A 17,698-nucleotide genomic window follows, 5' to 3' on the forward strand; every position below is an offset into this window, starting at 1 on the left:
ACAGTGCTTTCCATGTGTGTACACATAACCAAATTTTATGTAGGCTACAGTATCTGATATATTTTAGGAATACAGTGATGTAATTTCCCTGGTGGCAGTTCATATTTAGTATGAGATATATATATATTACATGGACTGGCATTATCTTGAAACTAAATACTGCTTCCAAATTCAAAATCTTACAACATTATTAAAGAAAACCTTCAACTTTCTCAGACCAGTGACAGTTTTTTTTTCATTATTGGTCTGAGACTTGGTGAGACTTCTGCCCCTCCAACATAATCACACTATTCATGACTAAAACAGTGATATTTTATTCAATAACAAAATAATACATCAGTAGCATCGTAAGAATTATGAATGTCCAGCATTTAACAAGTAATACAAATTAGGCAGATACTGTATGATAAATTTAAGGTGGAAATATTTGGAGTCTGCATCAAAAATAAACATGTCTGTATTGCAAATACAGCACCAGTCAAAAGTACTTTGGACACACCTTCCCTTCAGTCTCTCTCTCTCGCTCTCTCTCTCTCTCTGGGATAGTGATGACAACATCAACCAGAAAAAAAAATACGTTCAAGGGTGTCATCTACTGGTCATTTGCAAACTCTGCAAACGGCCACACATGTAAACTCACATATTTAAAAAATGATTAAAAACTCTTACACAATACAGAGTCAATACTGAATGTGAAAGTGGAAAGAACAGAGTTAAAGTAAGAAACAGAAAAAAATCCACAATGCTTAAAAAAAAAATCATATTAACCTTTATGGAACAAGTCTGAGTTCAACTCAGCTCAAATTCATTACTAACGATCATAGCAAAGCTCATGTTGAATAAAGTGCCAGACAAAGAAAATGCTTAAAAAATAATAATAATAAAATCTTTAAATTTGACAGTATACTTCAATCATTAACATAAAAAGCTAGATTGTTATTTACAGAAACATGTTTTCCATTACAAAGTGATTAACATCCAGTGCTGCTTCCTTTAAATCATAAACTTATAAGACAGCCACAAGTTTACAGTCACTGTTGCTTTATCATACAGTGTTTTAGTACTTCTGCTCACATTTGTTTGTGTCAAGTTTGTAAAGACACCTATAAGTTCAAACATTTTGATTAAAAGTTTCTGTACACAGCCTGCTGATTTTAATAGCTTTTTTTAAATATAAAAGCATCCAGTGCACATTTAGCCTATAGTTTTGCTTCCTCAGGTCAAAGGTCTGCAGACATGCCCGTAAATGGCTTTTACGTTTCCATTCTGCACCTTTTAGTTGAGTCCCAGCTCTGATCCTACTTGGTGTGAAGAACTTGGCTGTATTGGTCTTTTTTCTTATATACAAAAAATAACTTTAAGCCTCTTTAAGCTCATAGTTTTTGTTTTAAAGCAACTGTTTTGTTATCCAGAGTGGCTGTTTTCAGTATAAACAAACAAACAAACACCTCTAATAAACCCAGTGTTCACTACCTGCCCAGTTTCAAATGGCAGAGGGCAAAGTTAATGACTAGCTAGTGAAAGTGGAACATCTAGCTGCTTGAGAGCCAACTCTCAAGCAGTTTTTGGTGACCAAACCAGAGCTAAAAAAGGGAGTGAACACAGGACAGAAACACTCGTCTCTATGCTAAAATGCTCTGTGTGGCTGGATATGTAAACTGTCTGCTAGCATGTTAGCCAAAACAATTTTCTTCTTCATAAAGGGAGAGTAAAAATTGGACTTACATTCATCAGGTTGACATAAATATACATCTGCTGGATGTGTAGGTATGTAATTAGTTGCTAAGACATAAGCATAACAGCTTTTTTAAGGCAATAATGTGCCTTTGGCCTTTTTGTCATCCACTTTAAGACTATGAATTATCCATATTCAAAGTGCTGGAGTGCTACAAATACCAGTTGTCTCAGTTTTTAATGTTTAACTAATAGAACAGGAGACATAGAATAGGCATAGAACCAACTATCACTAAGCGTTGCCTATACTATGAAGATTCACAGGTGATTTTGATTTATTATGTTCTCAGGTGGGTTAATAATAGGACCAATCTCCCCAAAAAAATGCTATTCCTGTGAAGCATTGGTATCATGTGGCCTTTGACTTGGCCCTGTAACACCAGAGTTTGAACATTCATGATCTCATACCTCTGAGGGCCAAAAGTGTAACAGAGCACGGCCCTTTCACAATGCGGAACCTGTCACCACATCCTCCTGGCACCTTGCTTGTTATCCAGAGTGCGACATGGGAGATCTCATTTGAGTCACTGAGTTTGTGGCCTTTCAGCTCCTGTCAGTGGGGGCACCCTGGCCTGAGACACTCAGAGGGAAAGCGGAGCAGAGGGCATCAGCTCGGCCCTCGGGGATAACATGACACAATGCCAGGGGCAGGGAGGGATCGTGTTATTGTCTGTCATCATAATGAAACATTGGCTTTTGCTCCCAGCTTGGCATAACCCACACACAAAAGGTTACCTGTGTTCAGGCCTTTACTGAGAAATACTGAAGGAATCTAAGTTATCATACAATCTTTATTTTTTTAAATTGCTGGTCAGAATGCCACCACTGGGATTTGTCTGTGATTGGCCAGGTGATCATTATCCCTCTTAACAATCTCTTTTTCGGGTTCTGCTTCTTTGTCCATATAAGGGATCGCGATTTCTGGCCTCTGATCTTCCATCATCAAAGAAATGCTTCTCACAGATGAGGTTCTGCTCTTCACACTGTGTGTCCTCTCTCGGGTCATTGCTGGCTTGCCCAGAACGCTCCTCAGCTGCTCCCAGAAAAATGCCTGCTGGTTGACGTGCTGGGGCCACTCAAGGTACGTCTTAGTACTCAACATCTTCTTAAGCTTGCAGTATTTGCTGGGCAGGGAGCTGGGATCAATGGGCTCCTTCACCACCAGGATGATGTCACTAAAGGTCTTTCCCATTGCTCTCTGCTGAGCAAAGTACAGCTCATAGTTGCACCACTCGCTGTTCACAAAGTTTCGTGAAAGGACAAATATTACCTGAAGATGGAGACAAAAAAAAGAGGAAATGAAAACATGAATTACAGCTGCACTGTAATATTTCCTTTTACATATATATGATGTTGCTATGAGTTGTGCTAGTCAGGGTGATACTGGTTAACACTGATATGATCTGGGAAAAAATGGATCATAATCCTTTGTGTACATCCAAGAAGCTCTCAAAACACTCTAAACCCACTGTACTCCACTGCACTGAATGAATGAAATCACAAATTTACCAATGATAGAGCTCTCTTTCACTAACTCTCTTGGATTTTTAACATGCCTAATGCATAGGTGACCACCATAAAAACTGACAACTGCTAAACAGTACTGAACACACCTTAAAACTATGGGCGTCAGCCTGTGATGCTCAACAATGGCCAAATGGCGCCCAACAACCAATCACAAGTTTGGTGAGTCACAATTCTGACATCTGCCTCTTAAGTGTTGTTAATTTGTCTCTTCAGTCCTTGAAGAATCGATATTACAAAACTCATGAAATTTCAAGTTTTCAAAGTACCTGAGTAGCACCTAAGATGGCAGTGGAAATGCCCAGAGGGGAAATGCAAAAGGGGAAGTCAATAGTGGTTCGTTAAATCATTACTGAACCACGTCCTAACCCCAACCATGGCCCAATCTTTAAGCAATTGTAACTTAGAGAACTTTATCAGTAGATCTTTTATTTTCAATAATCCAATATGCAGCCTGGCAAGAAGTATTGCATTAAAAAAAAGTTCCTAATAGGACTGAATGAGCAGGCCTAGTTGGTGATGTTGCCATTGCCAACCTAGCTCAGCTGACTCATCAACTCATCATATGACTGAAAACAAAGTTCCTCAAAAACCGTTGGGTTTCGCAATGAGTATTTACCCACAGACCTTATTTGCAAAAACAGGATGGTTTTGCAAGTCTTAACTGGAATGTACGAGGCTTATATTACAAAACTACATTTTGGTACCTTACGGCTGCTTTCAATGTTCTCGATGATGTTATCGATGATCCACTTTCCTGGCATAAAATCCCTCTCATGAATACACAGCTGATACGGGTTCCTGTTGTCCTCCAAACAGGGCAAGAGCTCGTCTCTAACCCAGTCTGCATCAGAGTGGCTGTACGATATGAAGGCATGATAAGTAAAAGTCCCTGGTTCCCCCGCTGCTTTTTCCTTGTGAGCTCTGTATTTGGCCCTGATAATCTGATATGTGGCTTTAGTATACCACGGGAGGTCAAAAATATAGCAAATCAGCATCAATATCAAGATCACTGCTGCAGTAGTTGCAACACAGATGATGATAACTAGTCTGATATCGCACGCCACTTGACCTGGGAAGTACTTGGATATGATTGTGTTCAGCAAGGCCTCTGGGTGATAACACCTGTAGTTCCAAGGCCAGTCTGTGAGGTTGACCTTTCTTTTTGACATTGTGTCCTGGACGAAAGCATGTAGCTCACAAGTACAATGGTAAGGATTGTTCCCCGCCCTCAGGCGAGATAATTGAGGCATGTCCTGGAAGGATTCCTTGCTAATGAGACCAAATGAATTCCCATCCAAAGCCAACGACTGCAGTGATGGACTTTCCCATTTAGACGGGATGAACTTGATTTTATTCCCACTGAGCAGGAGCTCTTTCAGGTTGGTGGCTTTCTCAAAGTACGTCATGTCCAGCTGGTCCAGGCCACAGTGTGACAGGTCCAAATAGTGCACTGTGGTGGGCAGACAACGTAGGGCTTCACTTTCAAATGTATTGTGATGAGCGATAAACCGAGTGATATTTTGTTGCCAAACACAGTCCTGACTGTGTTTGGCAGTTCCCAGTTTGTTGTTGCTTAAATCCAACACCTGCAGTTGCTGGAACTCTCTTGTTAGTGCTGACAAGTCTTCTAAGCTGGCCAGCTCATTGGAGCTCATGTTGAAGGTGTGAATATTTGGCATGTTGCCCTTGTAATCACACCGCTGGTTGAAGACGTACTCATCCTTTAGTCGATTATTAGAGACATCCAGAAACTTCACACCTTCCATCTCAACCCAGGCATCACAAGGCACAGAGTTGAAGTACACATACTGGATAGACAGTTCTTTAATTTTGTTGAGCCAAGTGAAGCGCCAGTCAAATCTCAGCACATCAGGATTGCTGATGTACCTATAAGAAATAGAGATTTGCAGTGTTACGTATATGCAAATGAAAAGCAAAGTCCCTGGTTACTGAAAACCACAAAATAAATTGCCTTTGTGTATCAAATGTGCTACATAAACCAACCTTGTCTCCTAGAAATTACATTCTCATACAACTAAATTGCAAATATGTTTTGGTAAAAATGTAATTTACATCTATTTGTGGGTTGTTTTAGATTCAAGTTACAAGTTATTACAAATCAGCTGTAAACCATGCCGTGTAGTGCTGCCAAAATGCTACATAAACCAAATGGTTGTTTTTTTTAGAAATTAGATTAGAAAAGGTTCAGTTTTGGAAACTTTAAAAGGCTGGGATGAGAAGACAAGCTCAAAGAGAAAAAAAAAGTCCTTTTCACAGTAGTTACAAGAAGTTTGTTTTGAAGAGTGAGTGATTTTTATTCAGCATTGGGAACTAAAACTGTTTTTTTGTTGTTGTTTTTTTTCATTCTTCCAGTTTGAAAAAAATCAAAATCTCACACAGATTGTGGATTTTGGTTGAATTTGAATTACTGGAGGGATTAAATATTTAGTATCTACTTAGTAAATACTAATCATGAACATAAACACATAATTCATATGCTTATACTCAAACAACGCTAAAACTGAACAGAACAGAAAAAATTGCATGTTGAGACAACGTCTGGTAACAATAATGCAGCATTATGACAAGCAAGAGCCAAATTTCACATAGAATGAAGTATATTTCATACTGGTACATGATGTACCAAAACCAAAAGAAGATACTCACCAAAGATCCAACCTATCCAGTGCCAGGTCTCTGATGCTTGAACCTGCTCCACTATCAATAAATTTGGGTGAACGGGCAAAGTCGATGTACTGAAGTCTCAACCTTTTGACCGGGGCGACTTCTAAGTTCAATAAAGCCATCCTCAATAGGTTCTCATTGAATTTACCTCTGTGAAAGATGATCTGATGGGCTTTGATACCCTTTAAACCCTGGAAAATGTCATCCACTTCCATGTAGTACATGAACTCAAAGAGATTACGGAATTGGATGACTCTGAAGGTCTTGTTGGCGAGGTCATGCAGCATGTCGAGGAGAGCATTTGGCTGTTGATCTATGGCCATATCAAAGCCCATCTGCTGCGTTTGGATAACTTGTAAACTTCCAGGTTCATAGTAACTCAGATTGGAGGAACATTTGATGGCAAAACCTTGTAATCTGATGTTCTTCAATGGCTGAAAATCTTCTTTCTTTAGCCCCATCACCAGAGGGCCACCCATCGACAGAGACTGGAGTTTGACAAATTTGGAGAAGCTATCAGCCAGAGTGGCATGTTTGTAAAGGTTATTAGACATGGAGAGCTCTCTTAGATTCAAGAGAGGAGTCAGAGCTGTGGCAGGAATTTCCTGCAGGGAGTTATTAAAGATGTTAAGATTCTCCAGTAGAGTGTTGTTTTTAAAGGCATCATTGTCAATGCGTGAAATGTTATTGTACTGCAGCAGAAGGATGCGAAGCTGAGGGAGGCGGAGGAAGTCGTCAGCATGGATAGCTTGAAGTCTATTGTAGGAGAGATCTATCTTTTCCAGTGTGGATGGGAATTGTTTCCATGGGACACTGCCAAGCTGCCTTCCCAGACAGTCGGCAAAGTGGCCAGATTTGTCGATGCGACAGGGTCCTTCCTCATTGTTGTTGGTGGGAGGAGAAGATGGACTCGGCGTTGGGGATGTGAGTGTTCCAAGAAGGAGAGCACTGAAATTAATTAATCTCACAATCATCATGACAGTTGTTACAGTGACCTGGAAAAGGAACAAGAACAGGAGAGATCAGCTTCTCTGTATTCAAATGACAAAGTGCACATTGACCAAAATTGTGTTTGGAAACAGAGGTTATCTTGTGTTTTTCACACATGTTCTGTGAAACAATTACTGTAACCAAACCCTCTCTCCAGAAATGCAGAAAATACTTATGTTCAAACTTTGATGCTTTAAATGTTTGTGAAACTATACTTTTCCTCCAGTACACATCTGAAGGGAATACTGTACTTTTTATTCCACTACAATATGTACTTTAGAAGATTAAGGTTTTATTTAAGACAAGATTTATACAAGATTCTTTACTTCATTCCTTTTTGTATTCATGATCTCTTTTTTCCTTTCCTTTCTTTCCTTCCTTTTTTCATCCTCTTTTCTGTTCTTCCTTACTTCCTTTCAGCTTTCTTCCTCTTGGTTTTAACTTTTAACTTTCTTTACTGCTCAGCGACAACATGAAAATTTGAGTTAAAAGGCTGTCACAAGCTAAACACTACTCCTCTTAACAATTTTACTTTGGATATTGGTTTACTCGTACTTTGGTAAAAAAAAAAAAAAAAAAAAAAAAACTCCACATGAACCCAATCTCATCTCAATCATAGTCATATAGATGACACAAAATCTTGATCTGGGGTGTCACTGCATCAAATAAAAGTCTCGGTTTGCAGCACAGAGGAAGATGTGTAGTTTTTAAAATTACATCATCTGTACTGAGCATAATTAATTGTGAAATTCAACAGCACGTCATTTCTCTGAAATACATTGGCATCTAATTCCTGTATCCTGAATTCAGGCTTTTCTGGTCATATAAACAAAGCACAAAAAGCTAAATATAGCACACAACAGAGAAGTCATAGTTGAGGCATGAGGTTACAGAGGAAAGTTATCAGAAGAAGCTAATCTTAATCTGTACCTCTACAAGATTTTTGGTCAGTTTTCCCATAATTTCCCCATGAAATCATAAATTTTGTGCCTTCACTGAATAAACTGACATTTAGCTTCTTTTGCATGCATCACGCTATGGTTATTATGTGCACTCAGGCAGCAAATCTGCAATGAAAAGGACATCTGACTCATGCATATAAAACAGACATTTTCATTGGTCCATCCACGATACAACAACACTCAGATAACAGCATTATACATTGCACAGTACTTACCCTCTTAAGACTAGTTTCGTGCTTCAGGGTGTAAACACTGACTCTCTCCTCTCTCCTCAACCTTTATTTATATTCCCTGTTAAGGCTACACACTGTTTTGGTCACATGGAGGAGCCATCAAATTTGATAACTCCCACTGAACAAACAGTGTTAGTTTTATCAGTTTTACCAGAAGTGATGTGACTTGAATAAATATTTATGTCCGTGCGGATATGATGCGTGTAAAAATTAACTGTTTCCTTATTTATTTCAGGTCATTTTAGGTCATTGTAATGAATCCACTGTATGGTCTGTTAATCTGTGACGGCTCAGACAACCAGCGAGCGTCATGTGGTGAAGTGGAGGATAAATTGAATGTAATTTTGTAATGTAGTTTGATGCAGGAATGGGAGCCAAATTAAAACCAGTTTGCCCACATAGCTGCAAAAACACTGAAATTGAAAGGAAATATGTGTGTTTTTTTAAGCTCTTCCAGACTTGATGAGTCACCAGATGAACTGAAGTTTTAGTTTATTATGGCTAACATCTCTAACACAATCAAACCAGAGCAGATATTTTGTTATTCACATATATATTTAGTGCTTTCCATTGCAGTGAGTAATAACAAATGAAAACAACTGTGGTGTTAAATGTCACATCTGCTACTCCCTCGACATGTGTTCATTTAATATTTAGCTAATCAGTCCTCATCTCTATCTCTGATTAACAGTTATCTGAATGAGTCATTGTTAGCAGCTTCTCCCAGATAAATACAGATGAATACTTGTATTCTTTACTCTTGTATTCATTAATGTCACCCTGGGTTTACTGTGTGTGTATGTGTGTGTGGGGGGGGGGTGGCCATCAGCTTCCTTCCTTGTCATCTAAACATCCAAGACAACAACAGCTGTGACGCGGCTGATTGAGGAAACCAGAAACACCCCTCAGCTATATAATCTGGTCAACAGTGGACAGCTATTTCTGGAAATGGACAATTTATTAGATAAACATCAAGCATATTGACTCAGTGAGACTCCTTGCATGAATGGCGCCGTTGTAAAATGATGTTGTAATATCACTTGACAATAACAAAGCTACAATTTTGTCTCAGACTTCATGCATTCACGTTTAAAGCATTCGGCTAATGTTCTCAATTCAATTTTAGTTAGAGTTAATGGCAGTTTTTCAGTTTTAGGGGCCAAGCTACTAAGTATAGTCTCAAGTTTTTTGCTATCAATGCTCAGGCCTAAAGCTGGATTTATACTTTTGCATTAAGGATTTACCCCGTACTTACATGTTGGGATTTTGGGACCACAAAAATTGTAAACTTCCTACAAGTTTCTGACACTGGTAGAAATTTTTGATAGTCACAACAATATGACCCAAGTAGACAAAAGGCTCAGGTAACCCTTTCCTTGTCAGTAACACACATGTAGCAAAGCCATTTCCACTGTTTCTGCTCACTACGACTGTACAAAATAGTCACCTGTCCGGTAATGAAACGTACCTTTCCACCATCACTCTGTAAAACAACATGAATTATACTATGTACCCATCATGATTAAAGCATAACGGCCCCAAACCACACATGATGCACCTGTTAAGAGTTGATTAAAAATCCACTACTGAACTTTAAATCAAAATCTAGTCATAGGTATCTAGTGCCATGGTCTGCCTGTCACTATCGTATTTATTTTTTATTGTTCTAGGGTCAAAACTCAAGGCACAATTAAAGAATGAACTTTATAAACAAAAAAACTTAAAATAGACAAATAAAGTACATGCCTTTGTGGTGTCTACATGTATATTTCTACAGTGTGTTCAGCTGGTGTTTATGTATCATTTCATGATAAGTAGAATTGTGTGAGAGGAGCTATTAAAAGTCTTTTTTTCCATTGACAAAGTTACATGACTCACAGTTGGAGCACTTCCACAAACCGGATCTGAATGAAACTGCTGAATCATGACCACAAAAGATGAGCAACTGTGTTTGAAAATAACTAGTCCTTTGACAGAAAGTCAAAGGTTCAAGCCCTTGTCAATAAAAACGTATAGTAAGAAGTTATAAATAACCAACACTGAGAGTTAAAACTCCCAAGGTGCATTTCGGCAAGAAGCATTGAATCAAAATTCTGTTGCAGCTTCACAGATAACAGGTGAATATTTTGCTGTTATGAAAACTGTCAGTCGAGTTATTTTGGGATTTTGGGTCAATGGATGGATGTTTGGATATGAATGAATTCAGTAACTATGGTGATTAATTCCTCTGACTGGGTTAAAATGACCACTTTTTTTCTGTGATCTTCAGGATTGAGTTCTCACAATGTGACTGCTACAAAGTTTTCCTTCTCAATTCTGTATTTCCATTTATTTATTTTCTTTTATTGATATCTTCACTGTTACTCAAAATAGAAACATGGGACTCTCCTGGATACTGTTATGATGCAATAGGTTTATGTTATAGCCACCACTTCTTTCATTATTTCAACTTTGTTTCTGAGAAATCATGTTCTGACTGTCAGTTTGGCATGGTGGATGACCCTAAATACTAAGATACCCATGAGCACTTGCCGCCGTCGCTATGGAGACGAAGCCAAACCACAATCTTTTCCCCATTTCACAGTGTTTCTCTTACAAATGTCTTGCTATAGTGAGAACTCAACTGGTGACTCTTTTTTTTTTTATCATGTCTGTATGACCATAATCTTTCCAAAAAACAGGTAAGTGTATCAGATTCTGAAGACACTAAGGTCAGATAAAGTCCACTTTTAGACTTTTTTACAAAACATCTGGTCATGAATCAAGTGGGGGGAAAAAAAAGGGAGGTCAAGGGAGGTCAACCAAACCCGTCCCTTCCTACAATAACCTACACACGTCTAGATTCTGTGTTTATGACCTCCAGCTGGTTTAATATTAACCAACCTGGCAGGAGTTTCTGGGTCTTAGTGGTTCAGTCATTTGCGTGCATTTTTCACATGTAAAAACCCTCCAGCTGTGTGAAAGTAAGCGGCCTAGTCAGCGAAAGGAATGTGAACAAATATGCCGATAATGCTGCAGGCTGTTTCTCTGTTTGAGTGTTATTCTCCACACAGCCTCAGGTAACGCATGTTGCAATCACTTCAGTGTCAACATACCTCTGAGATTTTTAAAGATTTCTAGGTCACACAAACTAAAACACCTGTACATGCGGCTCACTGTGTAACCATACGAAACACATGGCCTTTTTCCTTGTCAATATTTTTCACATGCAGGTTGGCTCACTGCCAGGTTTGTAGTTTATTATGAGTTGGAAACACAACTGTAAATATTTGTGTCCTCTGCACCTGAGATATAACTTTCACAAATCCTGTCATGTTTAAAAAGTATAGACTGACTCCGCCTGGCAACGATGACATTTTCAGCTCCGAATCATCAGCCGTAATGCCTGGTGAGGACACACAGAACCAGTATCTGTGCAATCACCTTGACACGGTTGAATAGGGTTTGCAACAAAAGGATGTCTATTTGACACTTAATCTTGCTGAGCCGGTCATGTGTTAAGAAAGAGAGTAAACAACATAAACGGAAATGTTTCAGTGATACAACAAGTCCCATTGTTTGAAAGGTAAACTCCCTGTCATCTGTCATAAAATTGGTGACACGCAAACTGCAAAAAGTGACAAATTATTATTATTTTTATTTTTTTTATAGTGGCATGAAATTCTGAAGTCTTCCTCTTTGTAGCTGTACATCTTTTTTTTTACTAATTGAAGATGTTACAAAATGAACAATCTTAAATCTCTCAACCAAAATCATTAGCAAGCCAGCATCTGTAACAAACAGAAAACTGTATTTGGTCTTTGTAAATTGTAAATTGTGTTGGAAGCAAACGTAACGCACCGGTAGTTCAGAAGGAATGCTGTTAGATGTGGAATTTTCCCCTCAACAGCCTTGGGACATTTGAGAAAAATCCAGTTAAGCTGTAACATACTGTCACAACTGTTCTGACAAGCTGAGACAATAAATGACAAAGTAATAATGTTTTCTATAATAATAAACAGCGTGTTAATAGCAGCTCTACATTGTCAGACTTCACTCAACTTCAATCAGTCTGAGCTATCATGGATATTTTCATACACACTCCTCTTTGATGTTTGCTAATCGGTTGCTACAGTAGTATTAATACACAGATGGTGGAGCTACTACTGACTGACTGAGGAGTCTCATAGCTTCAGGCTAAACATTAAAAATGTATTTTTCCACAGAATGAGGACTGTAGATTTAGTTTCCACATCTCATCCATTAAAAGTTGAGAAGAGGAATGATTACAGTGACCAAGAAGTCATAAGCATATGATTATTGGAGACCGTCCTCCCAAGAAAAACGACACAATAGGTCGTAATGTCAGTCACTCAAAAACGAAATATAGTTATGTTTGAGAGACAGATGTCATCTAGCGGCCAAAGTTATTTGTATTATTAGGGATGTGCAGAGATGCCAGTATTTGTATTTGTATCTGTATTTGTGTTTGAATAAAAGTGGAAAGAGGCTTAAAGATCCTGTTTTTGTTTTTATTACACTTTTAATTTTAGAAAATTAAAGTGTTACAATAAGTGTTCATGAACAAACTACCTTACGAAGGAGGTCCCCACATCGGGTCTCTTAACTGGAGTCTCCCAGATCATAGACGACTGCGCTGATTACTGAGCTAAAACTTTACTCATCACCTCATTACAGACAGACCTCTACCTATTTATACACCCATAACACAGAGACAGCACACCGTGTAACGTGTAGGGAGGAACTTCAAAGGCAATTATTGCTTTGCACTTTTCATTTATTGCCTATTTTTTTACAACCTAACTTTGTGGAAAGGAGAACGGGAACAACAGGTTATGGAGAGCTTGTGTCAGTAGCTCAGCTTTATCTCTGGGGAACACCCCCAACAAATATTCTTTTAAATATTTGTATGAAACAAATATTCGTATAAAACCCACTATTTGTGCTTTGCCGAATAATGTATTTGTATTCGGGCACACCCCTAATATTTATGCTGATGAATTTCCAAATCAGGAGGAGGCCACAACCTAACAGTGGACTTGTGGTGCCACAGGAGACTTCTATTTGTTTCCGACCGCGAGTTGGGACAGTTTTTTTTGTAAATCGTAACTACAATCGTCCCCTAACCTTAACCCCGTGGTTATTATTGTCACCATGAAAACGAGGGTCAACTAAATTTAAGGAAGTAGTAAATTTCTCTAACCTTAACAAAGTGATTTAATCCAAACCATGATCTTTCCCTCATCATAAGTGGTTTTTGTGCCTAAACTTAAGCAGACCTGAACCACAGCGTCGCCACATCGTAAAACATCATTATTTTAACAGTGATTTGTAATGGTTGGTCTGCTTGGAATATTGTTTTAAGACAAAAAAAATGTGAACCTGTCCTTTTAAATTCCTCTGAAACTAACAAAGTCACCCAGAGGGGGATGATCTGTCCAACAGATTTAAGAAAAACTTGTTCAGGACTTTTTGCAATATCCTGCTGACAAACAGAAATGATAATAATCTCCGGTCTAATTACATTTCTGTATTCAAGGTCACAGGAGGATACAGGTGTTTCAGCAGGACAAGGTGTACTGTACTGCTGGTGTGGTACATAGCAACTCAACGTAATCCACGTGCTGCACTCCAGAGTGTAAGGTGGTAGCCCTGCACTTAATGAGCAACCAGGTTATGAAAGAAATGATATACGGCTCTATCATTGATTAAACTGTGATATCTCTCTGATATACCATGAATGGCGTCATCCGGTGAGCTCAAAGCTCTATTATTGCATCTGATATTGACCCATCAGTCAATAGTTAGTGGCAAACAGCTCTTTCATTGACATACGTTGGCACTGATGCGCCCACCGCCCGTCCGACACGTTAATTTGGCAGCAGACTCGTCTCGCCGTTGAGTGTTCTTTACTCTGGTTTAATGATGCTTCATGTTTACACACTACGCACAAACACAGCAGCACTTCTGCTCAAGCTGTGAACACTCTGCTCCGTCATCATGTTCATCCTCTACGGTGACAGATACTCCACATGCTTATGTTCTGGTTGTTTATGACGTACACCAAGTTGTTTTTCTTTTTCAAAATAGTGATGTCTTATGAAGTTTACTCACATTACAAAAATGATTCTCCCACTCATGAAGATGGTTTTGTTTGTTAGGGTTTTGAGATTTCTGCCACCAACCCACAACGAACAAAGGAATTTTGCTGCTGAAACCATAAGTTTTAAAAGAAATTATAAACTGCAGGACAAAAAAAGTAAAAAGTATTCTTAGGAGGTAGTTCAGATGAAAAGCAGCAAGATATCTCCAAAAACCCCCTAGTTTCGGTGAATGAACTCTTTAAAGCTGCATCTTGCCACGTTTTGGTCAAAAAAATGTTATGTCATCAAATTACAAAATTGTGGTTACAGAGAAGGGCATTCAGTCCATTTTAACCAAGATCCTGTGGAGTGAACTTCCTTTTGAGAAAGCTGTCAAAACATTTTTCGCATCTACTTCCTTCTGACTACCAAAAGAGGAAATCTGAATGTGGGTGAAAGTTTTTCAATACTTCTAATCTCTTTTTACACAGGAAATACTTTGCCGGAGGAAGTGTAACTAAGGGGATAATGAAGGCTCTCTCAATATTTATTTAAAGCACCAAAGTAAGAAAAAAAAGGTTAAGGCTGTTTGTCTTAATGCAAAAACTTAAATATCTTTATTTCACAAAAATCTGGCCTCCATCAGAGAACAACCCACCGTACAGAACAATGTGTACTGTGTGAGTCTGATATGACTCCATCCTTGTGCCAGTGAATGAGTAATGAATGAATGAATGAATAATCAATGAATGCCTAATACCAGGATAAGTAGAGCAAAGGGTCTGCATTTCCTTATTTAAGGTAAAGTCAAAGTTAAATATCCAGCTAATGTCAGATGATTCAAGTCAATCGAACTCAGTCTAAGCTTGAGGAAGCCCTTCGGTTTAATGTGTGTCAGCAAATTCAGAATAATGAGACGAGTTTGGGCGTTTTCATCCAGATTTATGGCAGTTTTCCCTGGGAGTTTGGTACTTTTGATGAAGCTAGTTTCTAAAGACATTCAAAAAGAGGGGGAGATTGGACTCAAATCAGTCTTAATTGATTAATTGGTAACTCAAGTATGTTTGTAAAGGAGGAGTCACGCACAGTTCAGTGTTTAAGTTCAAAATGAGAATGAAGTTGGTGGCTAAAAACAAGTAGAAATGCACCATGCGTAGCTTGCCTGTGCTGAAGAGTGTCTGCACTTGTTATTCAATAAACATGAACCACTGGAGAATATTTATACAAGCCTCCTGGTGTGTGAACATTCATTTTTGATAGTATCATAATGATCAACTTAAGTGAAAAATAATTACAGAACAGTTAATAGAGAAAGTGAAAAACAGACCTCTTGCACAGATTGAATCTGGATAAAATAAAATAATAAATAAATAGATACAGTGGGTTAGAATGGAGCTGTAACAATACCACTGAAAAGACTTAATGAAAAATAAATCCGGTGCATGAAGTGAGAGTGTCAGCAAAAACACTTCTCTAGGACATACAATATAAAAAGGGAAGGTCGAAAAGCTATTTTTTTCTTTCGAGAGTTGAACACAACTCTTCATAATAACAGAATATGTCAGTCCATTACTTTATAGGCACATAAATCACACTGTGCAAAACAAAACTGTTTGTGAAAGATTTTAAACAGCTGCAGAGATTCAAACAAATCCCCAACAAACCACAGGAGCCTTGGCCCCCAACATCTGCCTGCTCCCAGTAACACCTGTAGCTTGTAACCTTCTCAAAATGGCTTTAAACACGTACAGTATCACAGTACACGTCACAGTGTCTCACAGGAAAAGCCACAAATATTATCAGCCAGGCGGCACTGACACCAACAGCTGCTTAAAATAGCCTGAAATTTGCTTGTTTACCATTGGAGCTTCAAAGGTGCCAAGAGTTGAGTGCCTGAGGAGATGGGTGTATTACAGGATAAGCCTGCTGTTAGTTTATCTTTTATCAAAACCAACAATAAATCAAACCCTGCTTTTAAGTGTTGGCTATGTAACCAAAACATGAAATAGCTTATTCCTCTGGGCTACAGAGTTCAACTATCATCCAAAAAACTAGTAATGAAGAAATCTGCCACCCAATGTCACAGCTGTTTCGTGATTTTAATAGCCAAACAAGACTAATAGTCTATACAGTCATGCTACCAGCTCAATGAGGCATGCATAGTAACAGCATGCACCAGCATGGTAACATGCTCACATCGACAAAGCTGATAGTTTGTTCCATTCAAGTCAGAGCTTGGAAATTTCCAAATTCTAAGCTTGAAGCTTTCTATGACTCACAAGAGAGAAAAAAATCATCTTTTTTTATGGCAGGCAGCATACGAATATTTGCAAAGTTTACAAATAAAATGACATCACCTCAATAGATAATCAATCTTATTTTATTTACATAGTTTTAGGCAGTGGAAATGATCACTTCTGTGGATGCTGTCATATTCAGTGACGTCAGAGCATCTGTTTCTCAGCGAAGTGAGGATGCCGTTCCATCACACTATTACTAACAAATTGACCTGATGACAGTGCTAAACAAAACATCATCGGACCACTAAAGTTATTTTAATTCATTCAGTTGTGTCTTAAGGACACTAATAACTTACATGTGTCTGGACTGAACTACTCAAGCCAAGTCTTAAAATGTGCAAAATGAGTTTCCAACAAATTTTCGTTCTAAAACTTTGCTACGTCTTTTTCTCCACTTCCTCTCAGACAGGTGGACTGTAAAGAGACATGTAAGGGAAGCTGACAACTATCCTGATTGATTAACGGTTACTGAATAAGACTGTACGTGACAGATGACTGATGAGTCAGCCTTCAATCAGAGTCTAATATATCTGTTTACACAGTGCCAGTGCTTTACCATAGCCATATCCAAAACCTTCATCGTTTACTTTACAGTAGTTATAACATACAAAGTGTGATGATTGAGTGATAATCCAGTTACAGTAAGATAGTCCTAAAAGATGTGATGAAAACAGCATATTTTTCCAGCAACAAACTCAACAAGACAGAACAAGGCTGAAACAGACAAGAGAAAAATAAATCGTTCAACTCACCTCCAACAGAAAGGCGGTCAGACTCCTACACCTTCTTCCTCAGTTTGACTTTTCATACCACATTTTAACCTGTGCTGTTGTGTTAGACGCTCGGTGACAAGTGAGTCAACACTGGATGAGCCTGTGGCAACTCTGTCAGTTTGATTATTGTCTCTCTCTCTCTCTCTCTCTGTCTCTCTCTCTCCGTTTCACTCTCTCTTCAGTCTGTGTACGTGTGTGTGTGTGTGTGTGTGTGTGTGTGTGTGTGTGTGTGTGTGTGTGTGTGTTCATTGCTCAGGAATGTGCAAGAAGTGAGAGTGAGATAGTAACTGCCTCAGGAGCTCCAATACTTTTCTTTCTTTCTTTTTTTTTTTAACACTTTGCCGCCTTAACAGAAAAACAGAAAAACTGCGACTACATTCAGAAAATAATTTAGCACATTATTTTAGCCAT

The 17,698-nt window shown here is 38.5% G+C and overlaps 1 protein-coding gene across 1 annotated transcript; it reads right to left on the minus strand.

Annotated features, from left to right (window-relative positions):
• Positions 1 to 505: 505 nt before the first annotated feature.
• On the minus strand, positions 506 to 17,406 carry tlr18 (toll-like receptor 18). The gene is made up of 4 exons (XM_042424258.1): positions 17,267 to 17,406; positions 5,929 to 6,941; positions 3,966 to 5,148; positions 506 to 3,004 (listed from the first exon to the last, which is right to left on the minus strand). Exons 2-4 carry the CDS (start codon positions 6,921 to 6,923, stop codon positions 2,546 to 2,548), a joined length of 2,637 nt encoding a protein of 878 aa, XP_042280192.1. The 5' UTR covers positions 6,924 to 6,941; positions 17,267 to 17,406; the 3' UTR covers positions 506 to 2,545.
• Between the last annotated feature and the right edge of the window lie 292 nt (positions 17,407 to 17,698).

The sequence above is a fragment of the Thunnus maccoyii genome, chromosome 10 (genome assembly GCF_910596095.1).
Source record: "Thunnus maccoyii chromosome 10, fThuMac1.1, whole genome shotgun sequence".
NCBI classification, from domain to species: Eukaryota; Metazoa; Chordata; class Actinopteri; order Scombriformes; family Scombridae; genus Thunnus; species Thunnus maccoyii.

Excerpts from the sequence above, each read along its gene's own strand:
- tlr18 (XM_042424258.1), bottom strand. The coding sequence starts at position 6,923 with ATGATGATTGTGAGATTAATTAATTTCAGTGCTCTCCTTCTTGGAACA. Across the intron at positions 5,149-5,928 it reads CTGGATAGGTTGGATCTTTG|GTACATCAGCAATCCTGATG; the intron begins GTGAGTATCTTC and ends TATTTCTTATAG. Across the intron at positions 3,005-3,965 it reads ACATTGAAAGCAGCCGTAAG|GTAATATTTGTCCTTTCACG; the intron begins GTACCAAAATGT and ends CTCCATCTTCAG.